The 23,345-nt window shown below is 33.3% G+C and overlaps 1 protein-coding gene across 1 annotated transcript in view; it reads right to left on the reverse strand.

Moving 5' to 3' along the window:
* The window catches only part of LOC103659148 (disintegrin and metalloproteinase domain-containing protein 5-like), a 163,794-nt gene that overhangs the window by 126,868 nt on the left and 13,581 nt on the right, over positions 1-23,345 (reverse strand). The window contains exons 3-8 of the mRNA XM_040643170.1: positions 19,415-19,586; positions 18,446-18,511; positions 9,724-9,795; positions 9,372-9,535; positions 8,556-8,637; positions 1,749-1,885 (exon numbers count right to left, since the gene is read on the reverse strand). Of these exons, the coding sequence (XP_040499104.1) occupies positions 1,749-1,885; positions 8,556-8,637; positions 9,372-9,535; positions 9,724-9,795; positions 18,446-18,511; positions 19,415-19,586 (693 nt within the window). The remainder of the gene's footprint in view (positions 1-1,748; positions 1,886-8,555; positions 8,638-9,371; positions 9,536-9,723; positions 9,796-18,445; positions 18,512-19,414; positions 19,587-23,345) is intronic.

The raw sequence follows: 23,345 nt of genomic DNA on the forward strand, positions 1-23,345 counted from the left end.
CACTGGATTGGCAGTACATAAAATGAACTAGCAATGAAAAATCTGAAAATGAAATTAAGAAAACAATGCTAATCTTAATAGTAAAAAAAAAATTTAAGGATAGATTTAACAAAACAAGTACAAGAAATGTAAAGTGTAAAAAACAATACATTGCTGAGAAAAATTAAAGAAGACCCAAATTAATAAAGACATCTATCATATTCAAGGATCAAAAGACTTGACATTGTTAAGATGACAATTCTCCCATTATTGGCCTATGCAATTAAACAATGGAATATTTACCTAAATCTTAGCAGGAGTTTTCATAAAAATCAGAAAGCTGATAATAAAATTATATGAAAACGCAAAAGACCTAGAATAGCCAAAACAATTTTGAAAAGACGAAAAAAATGTGAGGACTTACAGTACTTGATTTCAAAATGCAGTATAAAGTTACAGTAATAAAAACTGTATACTTTCCCATAAGGGTAGACATACAGATTAAGGATATAAAATAGAGATTCCAATAAAAAATCCATACATTTATGGTCAATTGATTTTGACAAAGTTGCCAAGGCAATTAAGTGGGGGAAAGAATGGTCTTTTCAAAAAGTGGCATTGGAATAACTGGAAATCTACATAGCAAAAATAAAAATGAACTTAAACACATATACAAAAATTAACTCACAATATATCATAAAACTGAATATAAGAGCTATAAAACCATGATGCACAAAAAAATTGATAAATTTACTTCAACAAAATTAAAACTTTTTCTCATAAAAAGCACTATAAGGAAGAAATACTTGAAAATCATGTATCTGGTAAAGAATTCATAACCAGAATATATAAACAATTCTTACAACTCAATAAAAGTGTGAAAATCTCTATTTTCGTCTTTAAAAATGGACAAAATTTTCGAATAGGATATTCCTTAAAGAAGATATACAAAGCTATTAAGCTGAAAATATGTTCAACACCATTCAATATCATTAGCTTAGAGGGAAATGCAGATTAAAACCAGTATAAGGTTATACTACATACCAACTATAATGATTCAAATTGAACATACTGAGCACACCAAGTCTTGGTGTGGATAACCAGGACTGGCCACATAATTTGTGGGAACCCAAGCAAAATGGAAAAAAGCAGGGAAAATGTATTACTAATGGCACTAAAATTAAAAGTTTTTTCCTTTCTTCAGCAGTCTCTCTCTCAATGGGTTATGGTGTTATTAATTTACAACTTAATGTCTTTCTAAATAAAAAAAATCTTAATTATTAATATGAATTATACTGTTCATCCTTATATTGTACAATGCCAGTTTCAAATGCAAATATCAAAGCATTTAGCTTTATGCTAAGTCACTGAAATTACACAATTCATATGGCTTTTCCCCTAGAGGGTGCTTTCAGTCTGGCCAGGGGAGAAAAAATAGAAGCCAGACTCCAGAATGTAGGAAGGAGGAAGAGAGTTTCACCAGGCATGAAGAGGCCTGAGAGAGTGTCGGGGCTATTTTGGTGTATGTTCCATTGTACTTGAAACAAATGTATTTTGTAGTTGTTGGGTATAGAGTTTCATAACTGTTAATTAATTCTGTTTGGTTAATAGAAGTATAAAAGCTCCTAACCAAAAAAAAAAAAAAAACAAACAAACAAACAAAAAACAAAAAACCCAAAAAACAAACAAACAAAACAAAACAAAAGAAACAAAAACCAACCAAAAAAACCTTTTTAAAGGAATATGTACAATAAATAAAATTATCTTACACTGCTTTAGGTGACATTGTGCAAACATCTCTGGAACAATAGCAAGTGTCAGGGTCATCATAACTCAATCCCAGATTAAAGCCCAGCAACTGCACAATACCTACAGTGTATGACTCCAAGGATAAACCCTCTGGATACTAAATATAAGAAAGAAGAAAAGAGTTAGCTAAAAATCCTACACTATACTATAATAAATTTACTATAATAAAAAATTAGTGTACACTATGCTAAATAATATTATAATAAAAAACTAGTACATAACACTCATTTTTAAAATCAATGCATCCGAGATGCCGATGTGGACGCAACTGTAGCAGAGTTATATAAGCATGTGGATCATAGACTATTAAACATGGATGAGTGAACTCAATAGTTTAGTTTCAAAATACTAATACTTAAGGACAACACCAGCTACCTTAGCTAATAGAGTCTCAAACACCATACTGTATTCCTTCTTTGAGTTGTTCTAAACAAAATGACTTCAATCTCTTATTTTAATAGTCAATTTTACATTCTCTTTGTAGTAGGCAGCCTCTAACATGGGCCCCAGTGGTATCTGCCTCCTGGCATTCACGCCCTTGTGTATTCCTACTCCGTTGTGTATAGGCTGAACTTATTGACTCCCTTCTAATTAACTAAATGTAGCAAAACAGATAGCCATCATTTCTAAGATAGATTATAAAAAGACTGAATTCTTGGTTTCCTGTGGGATGTGGTAGAAGAAAAAAAATTAAAAGAAAAAATAAGACTGACTTCTTGGATTCTAAGTCTCACTCAATCTCTCTAGGCGAAGCCAGCTATGACATCATGAAGTAGACCTGTAGAGAGGCCTACACGCACGAGTTTGGAAACAGATTTTATGAGGTCGGCCACAGCCAAATGACTAAGTCTGGAAGCAAATCCTCTCCATGTTGAACCCCGAGATAACTACAGCCTTACCTGACACCTTGACTTCACCCACCTAGATTCTTGACCCACAGAACTGTATTGTTTTAATCTGCTAAGTTTTGGTATAACTGGTTACATAGCAATAGGAAATTAATAATCCTCAGTAGGTATTACTGTTCTCCTTTAGATCATTTCCAATTTCTACACAAAGATGTTGAAAGAAGCTTCATTCATAATTCCCAAAACTTGCAAGCAACCATGCTGTCCTTCAGTGGGTGAACAGATAAATAAACTGTGGCACATTTCAGACAATAGAATATTATTCAGCACTAAAAAGAAATTAGCTACCAAGTCATGAAAAGAAATGGAGAAAGCTTGAGTGCATATACTAAGTGAAAAGGGCAAGGCTACGTACTATATGATTCCAACTACATGAGATTCCAGAAAAAACAAAATTGTGGAGACAATAAAAAGGTCCTTGGCTGCAGGCAGGGAGGGGAGAAATTAATAGGCAGAACACAGAGGATTTTTAGGGCAGTGAAAACACTTCCTATAATAATACCATGATGATGGATACCTATCATCTTATCCAAGCTCATGTACAACACCAAGATTGAACCCTAAGGTAAATTATGGACTTTCGGTGATTTTGATGGGTCAATGTTGGCTCATCCTTACTAAAACATATACCATTCTGGTGAGGGATGTGAATAATGGGGGAGGCTGTGCATGTGTGGGGGCAGGTAGTATATGGGTAATCTGTGTACCTTCCCCTCAGTTTTGTGGTGAACCTAAAACTGTTATTAAAAAGTAGTCTTAAAAAAAGTGATAGGTTCCTGATGACCCAGGCTACTGCACTGTAAGCAGGTGGCAAGTAAAGAACAGTTCAGAGAAGGTATCCATCATCCGTGATATGTCTTGCCTTCATGTATATAAAGACTCATTACATATGAGGTGCTTAATTTAGTTATGCACTGGGCTACAAGGCCTTATTCCTTATACCTCTACCTATGTTTCTCCCTTTTACTCTCATACTAAAATGTTTTCTATGCTGTTTCGCACAATTTATGCCCTACTCTGTAAAAGTCTCCTCTTTTATTACTCCTAAAATTTTGTAATATGAATCAAATTGAATTAATGGGCTAATTGTATTAATGATGGCTTTGATATTCTGTATTGTGATGCTTTGATATCTGGGGCCTTTCCAATGCTAGACTGTCCCTCCCAGAGTTACCCAATTAAGACAGTAAACAACTTACCTGAAAGCATGCCTTTCATATGCAAACAAATCAACCTAGAGACCACACGCCATGCCACACCACCCCTTTATCAGGCTCACATACTCTAGGCCACTCTTCACCTGCCAAAATCATATCAGAGACAGGTACCAGAAAACTAGGTACAGCCTCTATGCAAAAAGCCCACTGAAGTTAGTCATACTAGTCAATCCTAAGACTGTTTACTTTGCCTTACCCGTTCTTCCCTAAAGAAACAACAGAGGCTCTTGTCCACATTTCCCCCCTGTTCCCTATGCTGCCTGAACAACCCTCACACGGCCACTCATATGGCCCCTGCATGGCATGCCTTCTGTTTCTAGGGAACTGTAAGTTAAACTTCTTCCTGCATGACTGTCATTACCATGTCTGTATGTCTTCCAATACCTGATGAGAATAAACAAGATTAGTTCTACTTTAGTTCAGTTAGTTTAGTCTAGTTAATTCAAACTAGACTACAACCAAATTAGTTGTAGATGTATACTATGAACTCTAGGACAACTGCTTAAGGAGTTTTTTAAAAAATATAATTGATATGCTAAGAGAGGATAGGAAATGGAATCCTGTGAGATACACAATTAAAACCGCAGAAGGCAAAAAAAGAGAGGGGAAGATTTAAAAAAGAAACAAGAAACTAGGGACAATGAATAGAAAATAGACAAAATTCAACATCCATTTATGATTAAAATCTCTCAACAAAGTGGGTATAGAGGGAACATACCTTATTAATAAAGGTCATATTTGACAAGCCCACAGTTATCATACTCAAAGATGAAAACCTGAGAACTTTTCCTCTAAGATTACAAAAAAGACAAGGATCCCATTCCTACTACTTTTATTTAACATAGTATTGGAAACAAGCAAATATGAAACTGGACCCCTATTTCACACCACTTAACAAAAATTAACTCAAAATGAACTAAACACTTAAATGTAAGAAATGAAATCATAAAACTTAGAAGAAAACATGGTGAAAAAAATCTCCTTGACACTAGTCTTGGCAATGATTTTATGGATATGACAACGAAACCACAAACAACAAAAGCTTCATTAATGTAAAAGTTTCTGTGCAGCAAAAGAACCAATCAATAAAATGAAAAGGCGACCTAGAGATTAGGAAAAAACATACTTTCAAACTATAGATCTGATAAGGGTTTAATACACAAAATATATTAGAAACTCTTAGAACTCACTACCAAAACCCAAGTAAGAATTCTCAATATATTAGGAACTCACAACTGATAAAGAAATGGTCAAAGGGGGGTGCCTGGGTGGCTCAATCAGTTGGGCATCCAACTCTTGATTTTGGCTCAGGCCATGATTTCAGGGTTGTGAGATCATCCCATGTTGGGTTCTGTGCTCAGCATGGAGTCTGCTTGTCCCTTTCCCTCTGCTCCTCCCCACCCCTCTCTCTCAAATAAATAAATAAAACCTTAAAAAAAAAAAAGAGGGAGAGAGAAATGGTCAAAGGACCTGAATAAAGATTTCTCCAAAGAGGATATCAGATGGACAACAGGTATATGGAAAGATACAAGCTCAGCACCACTAATCATCAGAGAATCACAAGTCAAAACCACAAGAGATATCACCTCACACTTACTAGAATGATTATGATCAAGAGACAAGAGATAATAAATGCTGGTGGAGAAAATGGAACCCTTGTACCCTGCTGATAAGAATGTACATTGGTACCACCACTACGGAAAACAGTATGGAGATTCCTGAAAAAATCAAAAATAGAGCTATCATATGAATCATCAATTCCACTTCTGGGTATATATATCTGGAAAAAAATAAAACCTCTGTCTCATGGAGATATTTGTACCCCATGTTCATTGCAGCCCTATTCACAATAGCCAAGATATGATAACAACCTAAGTGTCCACTGACAGACGAATGGACAAAGAAATTGTGAGATATATATATATACATATATATATATATATATATGTATATATATTAGTCATAAAAAAGAAGGAAATTCTGCCATTTGTGACAACATGGATGAATGTTGAGGACATTACACCAAGTCAAATAAGTCAGAGAAAGAAGGACAATATTGTATGATCTCACATATATATGGAGTCTAGCACAGCCATATGTGGAGTCTAGCACAACTCCAAGAAACAGAGAACAGATTATTGGTTGCTAGGGGTGGGAATGAGTGAAAGTGGTTAAAGGGTATGAACTGCTAGTTTCTGAGGATGCAATGTACTGTGTAATGACTATAGTTAACAATACTGTATTGTATACTTGAAAGTTGCTAAAAGAGTAGATCTCAAGGGTTTTTATCACACACACACACACACACACACACACACACGGCAACTGTGTGAGATGTGTTCACTAACCTGACTGAAAACATTTCACAACATACATATATCAAATCATTATGCTGTACGTCTTGAACAATGTTATGTCAATTATATCTCATTAAAGCTGGAAAAAATAATAGATCTCATATATAAATTCAGCAAGGTTATATGTACAAAATAGACCACATATATACACTAGCAGTGAAAAATTGGAAGATGAATTTAAACAATCAATACCAGTTATGACAACATCAGGACATATAAAATAGCTATGAATAAATTTAGCAGGAAATGTGAAAGCTCTACAAAGAATTTTTAAAAGATCAGTAAATGGAGAGATAAACCATGTTAGTGGACACTGGAAGATCCAATGTTGTTATAACAAATTTCCCCTAATTCATTCATAAATTACATACCATCCCTATCAAAATCTAAGTAAGCCTGTGTGTAAACAGAAAGCCTGATTCTAAAATCTATATGAAAATGCAAAGTTATATACAGACAATATAGTATTGACAAAGAACAAAGTTGGAGGACTTTATCCTGATTTCATGACACTTAATAAAGCCACCATATTCAAGGAAGTAATTCTTTTTTTTTTTTTTAAAGATTTTATTTATTTATGTGACAGAGAGACAGCCAGTGAGACAGGGAACACAAGCAGGTGAGTGAGAGAGGAAGAAGCAGGCTCCCAGCGGAGGAGCCCGATGTGGGACTCGATCCCGGAACGCCGGGATCACGCCCTGAGCTGAAGGCAGACGCTTTAACGACTGCGCTACCCAGGCGCCCCTCAAGGAAGTAATTCTTAACTTTAATTTTTTTCAATTCTTCACTTAAAAAAAAAGTTTAGAATATTATGATTGGTAGCTATCTTTCTGAAACCCAATCTTCAAACTGTTGCTAGTATAAATAAAAATAATTTATTTTTACATTTATATTTTAATTTTATACTGATATTTTTATAGCATTCTTGCTTAATTCATATATTTATCTCTTATATTTACAAAATTCTCTTATAAAAATTCCAATCAAAATTAGTCTTAAGGATGGCATCAGGAAAACACACATACTATCCACTTATATTCAATAATTTTTATGACCTGGTTTATTTGCTTTACACACACACACACATACACACACACATGCACACACACACAGCATAATCTAAAAATTAGTCCTCAGCAATGAAACATTGTTTTCAAGAATTAACAGTGATGAAGACCTGGACAATTTCTGATGGACTTTCCTCAAGCTTTGGCTGAGGGAAGACCAAAAGCAGGGACTGATAATAAAAACAAATCTCTATGAAATGTCTGATTGTTCTCTAGCCATGGTAACAACCCCCAGAACTGGTTTTGGATTTATCTAATCAATCAGTATGTAGTTTATAGGAATGATAACAAGTACATCTCAGAACTGATTTTAAATATGTAATCTGTCAATAACAATTTGCTTCATTGTACATGCTACTAAAACATAACCAACTGTATTCCTGGCTCAGCATAAAAGTGCAGACTTCTTTCTCTGGAGTATTCTCAAGTTAGTTCCTTTCCATACTTTTTTATACAAATTGTTGCAAAAGGAATATAACTCTGTAGTAGGAGCTCATTCTCACTTTTGCCAGAAAACAGTAATTATGAATATTTAATGGCTGTTTCTTCCTCCAACAGTCTGCTCATCCCAAACATATACTAAAGAATTGAATGCAATAATAAAATAATTACTTTACAATAGAAAAAGTAACACTCACATAACAAAAAAAGCACATGAATTTACACCAATTATTCGTGTTGGGAGAAAAGCTAATATGTTTAATAATTAACATTAAAATTACATTGGTTATGTAATAAATATTGAAGCAAGCGTGTTACTGTCCAAACAATTAAATATTTACTCGGGTCAAATATGTTTTTTAAAAACAATATGACATTATAATCAGTTCAATTTATAATTTTTTTCTTTTTAAGATTTATTTATTTATTTTAGAAAGAGAGAGAGGAGGGGAGGGGCAGAGGGAGAGGGAGAGAGAGAATCTCAAGCAGAGTCCCCTCTGAGAATGGAGCCCAATGTGGCGCTTGATCTCACAACCGTGAGATCATGACCTGAGCTGAAATCAAGAGTTGGACCCTTAACGGACTGAGCCACCCAAGAGCCCCTAAATGCTCTATTTTTAAAAACAATTACATACAGTTTAATATTTATGCTCCAAATTAGTAATATAAAAAACCATGAAAGGATGAGTAGACTACATAATATATTTATTCACACTCCACAATATATAGGAAATTTTGAAACATGAAATAATGAGGAACTGGAAAATAATTACATACCAGAGCGACTCCTACAGCAAAATTTTTATTGCATATTTTTCCAGGAAATGTGGCTCCTAAAAAACTAGGATATTTCTTGAAGCTAAAAAATAATAATTTTCCTCAGAATTGCATGTAAGAGTGATATAATTAATGACAAACATTTTCATAGCAACAAACATTATTAAACAACTACTGTGTCCTAAGCCTTATGTTACTCTGAATTAAACTACTTAAATACATTTTTCTCAAACCATCAATGTTAAGAGTATTTCAATATTTTGTAAGTTTTAAATTAAACATCTGGAAATATAATAAGGATAAGGTCCAATAATTTATGCAAAAGTCTATTGCACTGTTTACATTTTTATTCTGGTTCCCTGCACATTTATAGCCCTAAAAATTAAATTTTCTGTGACCTCCTTATTCACTTTATTCATTAAAGATGATTAGATTTTTCTATGCATTAGATGCTAGAGCATGTAACAATTCCATGTATTCATGTTATTAAAAAAATCAGATGAGAGCAAGTATAACTTTATAAGATGAAGGAAATCAAAGAAATTATATCACTCATAATTAATCTCCCTTAGTTATTTCAGTATTTTTATGTAATTTTGAAATATTATGTCAGTTGATAAAAGTTTTTAAGTATCAACCAACATTTGCTCCTTGAGGACAAGGACTTTTAATTTTCATGTTTTTACCATCCCGTGGTGTCTATCAAATTTAAAGAACACAGTATTTATTCATTAAATGCTTATATTTCATAATTAACATATGAAATCATTTTGGGTTTTCCTTTAATGCTACACAAATATGGAATACTGTACTCACGCAAATAAGTATGCAACCTGATGAGGTCGGAAGATATGTTTGTATTTCCATTCTAAAAATCTAGATAATATATTATTAGGATTCCCTGTAGTAGAGATTTTGTTTTTATTTGACCAAATTTCTATGGAAGATATTACAACAGTCAGTTTTAACTGGGAAAACATCTAAAAAATAATAATAATAAATTTTAAATAAATTTGAACATTAAACTTCCACAAAAATACATACAAGATATTTGATTCAGTATTTTGATTATGAGAATTTTAACAGCACAGCAAAATGCTATACACATCAATTCATATATATTACCTATAGTTTTACAAAATACATAAAATAGTTTTTAAAAACTTACGGTGTTAACAAAGCCAATTATCTGAATAACCTTCTGCGTTACAACCTTTATATCAGAGCCCATGTAATCAAACTGAAAAAGATAAATTATTTTTAGAAACTAGTGGATGTCATCAAGAATATATTACATACCTTTTACATGTACAATGTGCTATATTCTAAAGTAACCACAGTGCTACATTCCAGTTGAAATTCAGGAAATCAATAACGATGTATAAATAATGATTTATAAAAATTAATAAACTCAATTTATAACTTAATGTATATAAGAAGTAAATAAAAATATTTAATAACATGATTTTAATGTTTAATCCACTCAACTTGTGGCATTACTTATTGTTTATAAAAATTTAATTGTAAATTTTTTAATGTGGTATTTTAAAATGCACTTATTTCTAAAATAACAATATATAATCACAAACCAAAACATATAAGCCCAACGAGGGGGGAATTCTTAATGAGAGGTTCACTCTTAAAGTGACTCTGGATACTGCATTTGGTATATTCTTTCATATGCCCATGTAATTCATGTTCTAATTTCTTCTTTATTCCAATAAACTTTCTATGTCTAATTGCTTTAAAATGCCAAGACAATGTAAATAACAACGGTGACGTCAGGTATGTGAACTTTGCTCTGGGTTTTTTCATTGGAAAACCTCAGATATTTCATCATTAAGTGTTGTTCAGTTTAAGATGAGTATTCTAGATCATGTTGAGAAAAAAATATAAATCTTCCTATTTACTAAAATTTTTATAAAAAATGGAGTTGAATTTTTATCAATAGCCATTTTGATAGTGATTAACAATAGCTTTTGTCTTTTGACCTATTGATGCAATATGTTTCATTAATACATTACTTAACACTAAACCATCATATTCCTTGATTAAAACATTACATTCTATTAATATACTACCAAAATTAATATAACATTTTGTTTAGAAGTTTATAGCTTTAATATGGACTTGTTGCTCATGTGTTTGCATATGTGTATATACTTTGTCATAACTGAGCAAACGAAAGTTGCTTAGTAAATATTAGAGCACCCTTCAAATTAATTCACATTTTTTTCTATAACCTAAAATTGTATTAGTATATGAATTATGTCTTCCAAAACACTTTAAAACTTTCCTTTGAAACCATCTATACCTAACACAGGCAACTGGATCCATTAAAATTCTTTTTTTTCCCAGCTTTTTGTGATATAATTTATATATAACATTGTGTAAATTTAAGGTATACAACATGATGATTTGACTTAAATTCTTATCTCCTTTGGAGAATTCATTAAATTTGAATTTGTTTGTTTTAATCTCCAAGTTCATAGCTATATCATGTTAATCTTTTCTAACATCATAACATGGTATTGTCCCTTTTGCTTAATTATACTTTCTACACATTTTTCTTTTCAACAACAAGCTCTTAAATTTACTTTATTTTAATGTTTCTGTTTATCAACTTATGCTTTATTAACTATTGCTTGTTATATTCCTCTTGTTTTACAGTTTTAATACTTAGCTTTGATACTATCCTCTGTGGTAGGCATTCTCCCCATTTAGCAATATTCAAATCTATTCTAGTTCAGGAGCCCTCCCTTTCTAAATATAGGCATGGCCAGTTTATTCACTTTGGACAATGAAATGAGGACAAAGTGATAAATGTCACTCCTGAGAGAAAGTATTTCTCTACTGTGGCTCATGCCTGTCTGGTCTGCTCTTCTGTTGGCTTGGAATCTGGGGGAGAAAACCTATCAATATAGAAATACCAAAAATACTAAGCATTTGGAATGCTGAGCCAACACATGGAAGACAGCTGCCTGGAGAGTCACCCAGAATCATGGCTGACATCACATGAACAAAAAATTAACTGTATTAGCCACTAAGTGTTTTTTTCTTTTGGATGTCTGAATAATATTCTATGGTATACATGGTATACATATGCCACATCTTCTTTTAGATGTCCATTTATCAGTTGATGGATATTTGGGCTCTTTACATAGTTTGGCTATTGTTGATAATGCTGCTATAAACATTGCGGTGCAGGTGTCCCTTCAAATCTGTATTTTATAGCTAGAATGTATTTATGCTAAGCGAAATAAGTCAGAGAAAGACAAATACCATATGATCTCATATGTGGAATTTAAGAAAGAAAGCAGATGAACATATGGGAAGGGGGAAAAGAAAAAAAGGAAACAAGGAAACAATCCATAAGTGACTCTCAATGATGGAGAACAAGGGGCACCTGGGTGGCTCAGTCAGTTAAGTGCCTTCAGCTCAGGTCACAATCCCTGGGTTCTGGGATTGACCCCGCATCAGGCTCCCTGCTCAGCCTGCTTCTCCCTCTCCCTCTGCCCCTCCTCCGGCTCATGCTGGCTCTCATGCTCTCTCTCTCAGAAAAAAGAAAAAAAAAAAGAAATGATAGAGAACAAACAGCGGGTTGATGGAGGGGGTGGGTGGAGGGTGTGCTAGATGGACCATGGGCACTTGTGATGAGCGCTGGGTGTTACATGTAAATGACGAATTACTGAATTCTACTCTAGAAACCAATACTGCACTGTATGTTAACTAACAAAATTTAAATAATTTTAAAAAATGCAAAGAAAAAGAAAAGGACCACATTAATTACCAAAATCAGGAATGAAAAAGGAGACATTATAGTGATCCAGTAATATTCTATAGCAGGCTTGTACTGGTTCACTACACCTGATTTTTAAATTTTCAATCCAATTATTAAACAACTATTATGAAATTAAATTATATGCATTTTCAACTAAGTAAGCTAAATTAAAAGAAAAAGTAATAAATACTTTTTAAAAAGATCTTTTTATCATAGTGCAACCCAGCCTGCTGTGATTAATACTTATGCTCCAAGTTTTTAGATTATTGTATAGAATTCATTAATTTCTAAATAGCTTGTAATTATAGTTTTGTGTTTCCATTTTGAAAAAGTTATTCATGGTAGTATTTAAAACTTTTCATTCTATTATTTTTCCTTAACTCTTTTTATTCCCTATTGTTTTAGTATATTATGATAGAGTTTTGGCATATTGGTTTTTACTTTTACAAAATTATTGTTGTCTTCTTTGTGACCCAGAAATGACTACTGATTCATGTATTTCCTATAGACATCTTTAGATATTTGAATATATGTGGCACCCATTCAGAAGATACAAAGGTATCCAATTTTCCCAGCAACATTTATTCAAGAGATTGTCTTTTTTCCTGCTTTCTCAAAGATTAGTTGACCATAGGGTTGAGGGTCCATATCTGGGCTCTCTCTTCTGTTCCATTGATCTATATGTCTGTTTTTGTGCCAGTGCCATGCTGTCTTGGTGATCACAGCTTTGTAATATAGCTTGAAATCAGGCAACATGATGCCCCTAGCTTTGTTTCTCTTTTTCAACATTTCCTTGGTGATTCGCGGTCTTTTCTGGTTCCACACGAATTTTAGGATTGTTTGTTCCAGCGCTTTGAAAAATGCCTTTGGTATTTTGATCAGGATGGCATTGAAAGTATAGATTGCTCTGGGTAGCATAGACATTTTATTTTTTATTTTTTAAAGATTTTATTTTTATTTATTTGACAGAGAGAGACAGCCAGCGAGAGAGGGAACACAAGCAGGGGGAGTGGGAGAGGAAGAAGCAGGCTTCTAGAGGAGAAGCCTGATGTGGGGCTTGATCCCAGAATGCTGGGATCGCGCCCTGAGCAGAAGGCAGACGCTTGACTGTGCCACCCAGGCACCCCAGCATAGACATTTTAATAAGATTTGTTCTTCCAATCCATGAGATTGGAATGTTTTTCCATCTTTTTGTGTCTTCTTCAATTTCTTTCATAAGTGTTCTGTAGTTTCTGGAGTATAGATCCTTTACCTCTTTGGTTAGGTTTATTCCTAGGTATCTTATGGTTTTTGGTGCTATTGTAAATGGAATTGATTCCTTAATTTCTCTTTCTACGGTTACTTTGTTAATGTATAGAAAAAGCAACTGATTTCTGTGTATTGATTTTCTATCCTGCCACAGTACTGAATTGCTGTATGAGTTCCAGTAATTTGGGGGTGGAGTCTTTTGGGTTTTCCAAGACCAAATGCATATCAAGACTAAGTCACAAAGAAATTTAAAAATCTGACCAGACAAATAAAGAATAAGGATATTGGATCAGTAATCAAAAACATCTCAGTAAGGAAAAGAACCATATGAAGTCACTGGAGAATTCTACCAAACATTTAAAGAAAAATTAACACTAATCCCCTTCGAGTTCTTTCTAAGAATTGTAGAGGAGAAAACACTTCCAAACTCATTCTATGAGGTCAGCATTATCCTGATACCAAAGCCAGATAAAGACACTACAAGAAACATAGAAGTCAATCATCCTTGGTGGTGATTGATGCAAAAATCGTTAATAAAATACTAGCAAAATGAATTCAACAGTTCATTAAAAGGATCATACATTATGACCAAGTGGGATTTATACCTGGAACATAAGAATGGTTTAACATATTAAATCAATCAATGTAATTCCACACATTAATAAAATGAAGGGCAAAAAAAAAAAAACCCACGAAAAAACAACACATATCATTTCAACTGATGCCCCCAAAAAAGTGACAAAAATTCAGCACTATTTCATCATAAAAATACCCAACAAACTAGTAATAGAAGTACCTCAACATAATAAAAGCCATATATGATCACAGATAACATCACAGTCAACAGTGAAAGGCCGTTTTTTTTTTTCCTTAGGACAGGAAAAAGGCAACCATGCCCACCCTCACCACACTATTCGACACAGTACTAGAGGTCCTAACTACAGGATTGAGAGAAGAAAAAAAAAAGAAAAGCATTCAAATGAGAAATAAAGTAAAATTATCTCTGTTCACCAATATGATTTTATTTGCAGAAAACCCTACAGATTCCACCAAAAAAAAATTGTTAGAGCTAGGAAACAATTTCAGCAGTTATAGGATATAATATCAACACACAAAAATCAGTTGCTTCTATACACAAACATGACTGATCACAGAAGGGAATTAAGAAAATGCTCCCTTTTACTCTATTATCAAAAAGATAAAATACTTAAGAATAGACTTGACCAATGAGGTGAAAGGCTTACACACTGAAAGCTAAAGACATTGCTAAAAGAAATCAGAGAATATACAGACAAATGGAAAGGCATCTCATCTCATGAACCGGAAGGCTTCGTAGTGTCAAAATAGTGTTAAAATGCCCAAACTACCCAAAGAAGCTGTCTACAGATTCACTGCAATTTTTATCAAAATCCCAATGGCATATTTTGCAGAAATAGAAAAAATAGCCTAAAAGAAGAATGTTACAGTGTCTCACTAGACGATTTTGAAACATACAACAAAGCAACAGTAATCAAAACTATATGGTATTGGCATAAAGACACATACACGGAACAATGGAATAGAATAGAGCACACGGAAATAAAGCCCTGAGTATATGTAGCCAAATGTTTTTCAACACAGGTGCCAACATACACAGTAGAAAATGGTCAGTGTCTTCAACAAATGGCACTGGAAAAACTGTATCTATCTACATGCAAAAGAATGAAGTTGGACTCTTACTTTGAATCATATACAAAAGTTAACTCAAAATTGGCATAAATGTAAGACCTAAAATTATAAAACTCCTGGAAAAAAGCATAGGAGAAAACCTTCAGGACATTGGATTTGGCAATCACTTCTTGGATATGACACCAAAAACACATGCAACAAAAGTAGAAATAAATAAATGGGATTACATTAAATTTAACTTTTGCACAACAAACAAAACAATGAACAGAGTGAAAAGGCAAACTGCAGAGTGGGAGAAAGCATTTGCAAACCACATATCTGATAAGAAGTTAGTATCTAAAATATACAAAGAAATCCTATAGCTCAACAACAAAAAACAAGCAACTTTAATATTATTTAATAATAGAAATATTAATATTAATAATGGAAAACAGTATGGCAGTTCCTCAAAAAATTAAACACAATGTTTATATGTTCTAACATATGTTCTAACAATCCAGCTTCTGGGTATACACTCAAAAAAATTCAAAGCAAGATCGCAAAGAGATATTTACACGTTCATGTTCCTTACAGCATTATTCACAATAGCCTGAAGGTAGAAGAAACCCAAATGTCCATTAATAGAAGACTGGGTAAAGAAAATGTGGTATACACATGCAATGGGATATTCACAGCCTTAAAAATGAAGACAGTCACGTCGCACGCTACAATATGGATGAAACCTGAGGACATTATGTAAAGCAAAATAAGCCAGTCACTAAAGTTCAAATATTATCTGATTGCACTCATATGTATTTTCTAAAGTTGTCAAAATCACAGAAAGTAGAAAGGTATTTGCCAAGAGTGGAGCAGGGGATGCAGGGGGGAGGGGAAATTAGTGTTTAATGGGCATAGAACGTTGGTTTTCAGGACAAAAAGGTTCTAGAGATCTGTTAAACAACAATGTGAATGTACTTAACACTCCTGAACTATACATTTTAAAATGGTTAGTACGGAAAATTTAATATTAAATGCTTTTTACCACAATAAAAAGAAAAGAATGAAGGAAATTAGGATTCAATACTAGATCTCTCTGACTCCAAATTATGTACTTACAACTGCTAAATCTAGTTGACTGTGAAATACAATAAACTCTGCACTCATTCACTAGAATACAATTAGAGAAATGGGTAATTTCACACTGGTGGACTATTGCAAGAAAGAGCATCAGGCAAGCTTCCCTAGCAAGCTCCTCACTGAACTCTACCAAGGCCATAGTAAAGCCTCATGCTGACACTGGTAACCACACAGCAATAAAATTTTGTTTAAATGTAGTAGTTGATACCTCTTAAGTGTATCCCTATGCACTTTTAAGTCTTAATAAACAATTATTTTCCCCGTGAGGAAAAAAAAAAAGTGGCTAAAAAGTAATCCTGGAAAAAGAAAAGAAAGACCACAGTTTTTAAATAGCTGTATCAATAGGGGCGCCTGGGTGGCTCAGTTGTTAATCGTCTGCCTTTGGCTCAGGGCGTGAGCCCAACGTTCTGGGATCGAGCCCCGCATCAGGTTCCTCCGCTATGAGCCTGCTTCTTCCTCTCCCACTCCCCCTGCCTGTGTTCCCTCTCGCTGTCTCTCTCTCTGTCAAATAAATAAATAAAATCTCTTAAAAAAAAGATAGCTGTATCAATAAAAGGCTATCAGATTAGTTAAAAGGATTTGAGATTGGTACAAGACCAAAAAGGTCTCTGGGCTCCCAACCAAATAAATAAATGGTTATTGGTTTAAGTCACTAAATTTTGAAGTGATTTCCTATGTGGTAATAGATAACTTATGCTTATCTTGAAGTCTGCCTTGTCTGATATTAATCTAAACAAGTTTTTTAGAATTTTGTTCTTATGATATATTTTTAGTCTTTTACTTTCATTATGTACCATGTTTTAGATATGTCAGTTTTAGGCAGAATGTGTGCATTCATGTGTCTTGCATGATAATCTTTGTCTTTGCTTTCAATTAATTTTTATCTTTGGTTTTTAATTACAGTACTTAGTCCCTCTACACCTAATATAATTACTTATATATTTGAGTTGAAGTTTATCTTAACCTTAGCTTTTAAATTTGTCCCACATTTATGAAACAAATGCTTACTGTGTAATGTTTTCCTTTCCCTTTATTGACTTCTTTTTGTTGATTATGCTTAAAATTCTGCTTTCCTACTTCTAATTGCCTTGTAGTTTTACAGGAATGTGATTTTTAGAATATGTGTTGGGATTGTACCGAGTCAGCTTAGCTATGCTAAAAAAGACAAAAACAAAAACCAAAACCCCTCCCACTCTTTAGTGAGCCAATGCACTTGAATTTTTGTAACCTCTGCCAATATTTAGCTCAGCTTCGTGCCTCATACCCACTTCTTCTGGAATCAACAGACTCCCTTATGGAAAGAAATATTTTTATAATATATCTTAAAATTTTAATATCTGAAGGTTTTCTGTATCTAAATCTATTATTTTTTTTTTGCAAACCCTTGTCTATGGTAGCTAGTTCTACAGAGAGAAATATTCTTTGCCTCCAAAAGGTGCCTTGGATCTTACCGACCAGGAATAAATGTAGCCTCATAGCTCAGAATCTCCTAACTACCTATGTTGTACAAATTAAAACCTAAACCCAAAAGTTTAGGTTTAAATTCATAGTTCAGAATCTCCTAACTACCTATGTTGTACAAATTAAAACCTTAAACCCAAAAGATCAGAAGTAGAATCATGAATCCTCAATACGAAAATTTTGTTCATTTGTTTTTCTGTCATTTCATTTACCTAGAACTGAGAACGAAACAGATAACTTGTTTTCTCCCTTCACTTAGAAAAAGTAGCATATTTGTTTTGTAGATTATTCTTTAAATGAGGCTGAAGCAGTTAAATATTATTGTATGTGGGGGCTGAGGGTTTCACTGAGGTCGTAGTTCTTTTGAAAAAAAAATAGACTGACAAGCTTTAAAAAAAATGAAAAATGCTTTACTTTACAAAAGCATTTAGAAAACCTCATCTATAAATGAATTAACAAACACTTGGCTTATACAAAATTTTTAAGAAGTTATTAATTGAAAAGCAAAATATACATTTATCAAAAATTGTTTTAAAATTTTTATTACGTCATTGAAATCAAGTTAAATACAAAGGTTAAATCATTTTAAAATAACAATACATAAAAAAGGACCTACCAGATTTTTATCCACAACAATGTATATTTCAAGATATTGAGGGTGTAACTTGAAAAATTCAGTTCTCTGAAAAACACACAACACGAGTCCTGAGGAATTTGCAAAAATTTACCTTCTATTAAATTATATTCTGAAACTGAGAGACATGGTGCTACTGATTACATAACAAAGCTTCTTCCAAATACAAAATTTGGGCACTATTTAGAAAATTCCAGTCCAAAAAGTGCCTGTGGTTAATAAGAATGGTCAATGAGATCCCAAGCTATACAAGAACTCAGGTATCTATTGATTTTAGCAACAGCTGCAATTGGAAATACTGAGTTTACAACATCAATCTTTTCTTTCTTGCCTTGTGATAATTTTCATAGTAATCTTCCATGTGGGCAGATTTTCTGCTACCAATTATTAGAAAACTACGTCTGGCAAACAATAAAGTTTAGAAAAATATTACAGAAGTTTACAATCAATGGCAGTTCACTAGAGCCAAGAATGATATTTCTGATGTTATAGCAGTTTACAGGCCTTTGTGGAAGAATTCATCACTTTGCTTTACATGTACTTTATGTAGGCCACTAATAGTATTCATTTCTAAACTCTCCTGAAACAAAGACTTAACTTAGAAATCCAGATCACGTGACATTTTCACCTAATTTTTCAGCCTAATTGAGGAAAAGGAATAATTTACATTAACTACACAAACGCACACATGTTGAAAATTCATTTTTTGGTTTCTTGAATCCTATATTCACATATGTGTCCAAGATTAATTACCTAAGTCTTTACTAAACTTTAATAACAAGCTTAGTGAAGAACTTAACTTCATTCTTTATCCGTTTTAAAAGTCATGCAAGGCCTTCCCAAAAAGTAAAATAATCTCAAGATCTGCAAGTCATCAAATTTTGCTCTGAAAGTAGTTTTCATTTCACAAAATCATAAAGAATAAGTTAAAATTAAAAAGTCAACACTTACTTCTGAACTTTTTCTGATATGATAATATATATTATTATAGCTGTAAGTCTTAGTTTCTCCTAAGAGAGGTACACTGTTATCATATTTTTCTTCATAAATCATGTGCACAAATCCTGATACGGCCTCCATTGGTTCAATTCCATATGAGATGTTTTTAAGCTGTAGTGTTCCCCTGAGTATTAAAATAATCAAAACAAGTCTGAAATTATTCTACCAAAATTATAATATTCTAATGAGAAATTTTGGCAAAAAAAAATTATGTTAAAGTCACCTTGGTTTCTCTACTTTATTCATTGAGGTGTTAAACTCAAAACTGGACCAGTAATACCACAGGATGCATACTACCTTATATTACAAATATCCTAAGAGAAATATTTTTATTATCTTAAAGAAAGTACATAAGTGTCATGGATCCATGTGATTAAACAGGTTAGGACCCCTTCCTAGGGTATAGATTTTCTAAGCCAGCCTGTCAGATCTTCAGGCACTCTCTTCCTTAGTCTTAGGTTCTTTCTTCTTTTTGAGATACCTACTCCTCCCTGACACTTAATGTCATATGTCATTTTTTGTGTGGACTTACCTGAAGGTATTACCTGATTAAAAATGACCAGAACCAGAGCCAAAATATCTATTAGATCTAGGCATTCTACAAATTTTGACCATGCTAGGAAATTAAGTCAACAACAAAAACATTAAAAATCTGGAAAAACTAAAGAAGTATGGAGAGACCAACCAACACCCCCTACACTCAAGACCACTCAAAGCCTCAAGCAGTGGATCCTGTTAGAATCAACAAGTAGCCTTCCATCAGGCACAAATGCTGCCAAAGTGACCAATTCTATTTTACCAGTAATTCTGCTTCACTTTTCAGGGAACTGAGATAACAGAGGTGAATATAGAACTAGAAAAGATAAACGGAGGATCAACCCAGGTTAGCAGGATGTAATACTGGCAAATGGGATATCTTTAAATAGGCTTCAACCTGAGTCCTGAACAAGTGTGGAGAGACACAAGAGAATCTGGAAAACCTGCAACATATCCATGATAACTGCAATCCATCTGAAAAAAAAAATACACAAGAACAAACGAATAACTTATTTTTAAAATGGACATCCCAGATGTGTCATTTGCATTTATTACCTTATCTACTTTAGTACTTTAACATGCATGGGCAATTATCCAATGAACTTTAGCCAAGTAGAAATAAGAACTAGTCCAAATTATTCAATTTCAGTGAATGTATAAAATAATATTATAGAAATTTCAGAATATTTACATTTTTAAAGATAACCCAGAGTAAGAAATCTGTAAGAAAAAGCTAAGTCTTACCTGCGCTAACAAAGGCTGAGAATGTTGGGTGCCATCTTTGTCGTAAGAGTAAACAACAGAAACTGAAGATAAAAATGATCTAGACAAAAATCACAAAACATGCTCAAGTTGTGAAACAGAAAACATAGAAAAAATTATTCTTCATAACACAAATTGTCCTTTTACTGAGGACCTGTAGTGCCAATTACCTTTGCATAGTCAATTGTCCAATTATTTTTCTGTCATTTACAATAAACCAGGTACTGAAGAATGCATTTTAACTATAGTAACATACAATAAAATGCGTGTTAATGAACAACCCAAATACCTAGAAATAGCAAATAGTAAAATAACATAGGTCCCAATTTCCAGCATAAAACTTTAAAATCTTTGTCTTTACTGCTCACTGATTCCAGATTTTAAAACTGAATCTTAAAAACTAGGGTTAGAACAAAATTTTTAAAAAATTTCCTTGGCATTACTACAAATTCATATTCATTAAGTTTAGCTAAGTACCAAATTCTCAATAACCTTTGTCAGAATTTTTCTTCATTCTCCTCAATAACAATTCAGAAACTTGACACCTCTCCTGCCAATCATCCCATGTAACTTCCACATCATTTCGGTGTCAGATCACCTGTACCCATCCTCATTCCTTACCTTTATTTCCAGAAGATGTCTACTTCTATTGTTAAAAGCACACCCTTACACTTGTGCTACAAATCCCATCTGTGCCGTACATTGAAGAGACATACTTATTCAATCCTATAATTTCAAACTATTCCTCTCGACTGTTTTTTACCTTAATGCTATTAAAAAGTTTATTATGAAATCATTACCTTCATAAATAATTCTCCCTTGACCTTGTGTCCTACTCTAGCTATTCTTTATATATTTTCAATTCTCAACAGATTCTATCAAAAGAGTAGTCTACACACAGTTTCTCCACTTTATCAATTCTTATTCACCCTGAAACTGCTCTAGAAAAGATTCATAACCGGCAGAATGTCAGATCCAAAAGGCAATTTTAAAATCATTACCTTGGACTTCTGCCATCATTGTGAAAACTCTGACCACTCAGTCTAATCACTTAATTTACATCAGACATCACTCCTCTGCTTCTCTTCCCACCTCCCTAACCCTTCCAGCTTGATCTTCCATGTAGGCCGCTCTTTTTTTATTATACTTCTCAGAAATACTGAGCTTTCCTAGGATTCAGTCTTTAGTCACCAATCTATTTATAAGCACTCTATAAGCTCTTTTTTTTATACTACAGCCAAACTATTGATTACTACTAAATCTATACCCTTATTGTCATTCTCTCCTCAGAGATTCAAATCCCTATATTCACATACTTAATGGAGAAAACCCACTTGAATATCTTAGAAGGCACTGCACACCAAACTCACCCCTTCCTCATACATATATTTCACTTGTTTCTCATTTAATTAATTATAACCTACCCATTTTTTTAAGCAACAACTAAATTAACCAAGAAACCTCATTTTTTTCTCAATCACTCTAACAAATCCACCTTCGAGGTCTACTGAATTTTTCTTTCCTGTGCTATGACCAATGCCATTGTCCAAGATGCCACCATCACTCACCTAAACTCTTATATAACCAAGTAGTTAGACACCTTACCTCAACTTCTGCTTCCTTAAAAACAGCCTAAACTTTCAATGGGACTGTAAAGTACAGGCTTAAAAACATTTTTACACTCTTTTGTGGAACATAAGGAATAGCATGGATGACATTAGGAAAAGGAAGGGAAAAATGAAGGGGGGGAAATCAGAGGGGAAGATGAACCATGAAAGACTATGGACTCTGAGAAACAAACTGAGGGTTTTGTGGGGGGGGGAGGCTAGCCCAGTGAAGGGTATTAAGAAGGACACATATTACATGGAGCACTGGGTGTTATACGCAAACAATGAATCATGGAACACTACATCAAAAACTAGTGATGTACTGTATGGTCACTAACATATCATAATAAATTAAAAAAAAAAAACTAATGATGTACTGTGTGGTGACTAACATTAAAAAAACAAAACAAAAAAAACAACAACAAAAAAAAAAAAAACAGTTTTGGCTTCCAGTATCCTTGTCATGGCATTATAGATCTTCTACAACCTGGCTCCTGCCTACTTTCCAAAATCTTTTCTTTCTATCCTCCAGAAATGCACCCTTTAGTAATTCACATGGACTTTTTGCACACCACAGTCCACTCTGTCTTGTACCTCCATGTTTTGCACATAATTTCCTCTAAACAGAATGTCCCCCTACACTACCTCATTTCTTTCTGGAGCTCACAAGGTATCTTCTCTCAAGATACAAATTATCTTTTACCTCTTTCCAAAAGACCTTCCTTGATTTCCAAAGAATACTATTTATACATTTATTATAATACCATATTATAATAAAATTCTCCCTTCCTCTATTAATTTGTCTGTATATATAAATTCTTTCACTGTGGACCATGTTTTACCTTTGTATGCCTATGATTTTACCCAATAATCAGTATACAATAAGTATCACATGTATATAGGTATCAATACACATTTGAATTGAAATGATTCCATTCATACCTATTTTTAAAAATCAAGAAACCAAAGAATTAAAA

This window comes from Ursus maritimus, unplaced genomic scaffold (assembly GCF_017311325.1).
Source record: "Ursus maritimus isolate PB19 unplaced genomic scaffold, ASM1731132v1 scaffold_28, whole genome shotgun sequence".
Taxonomy (NCBI): Eukaryota; Metazoa; Chordata; class Mammalia; order Carnivora; family Ursidae; genus Ursus; species Ursus maritimus.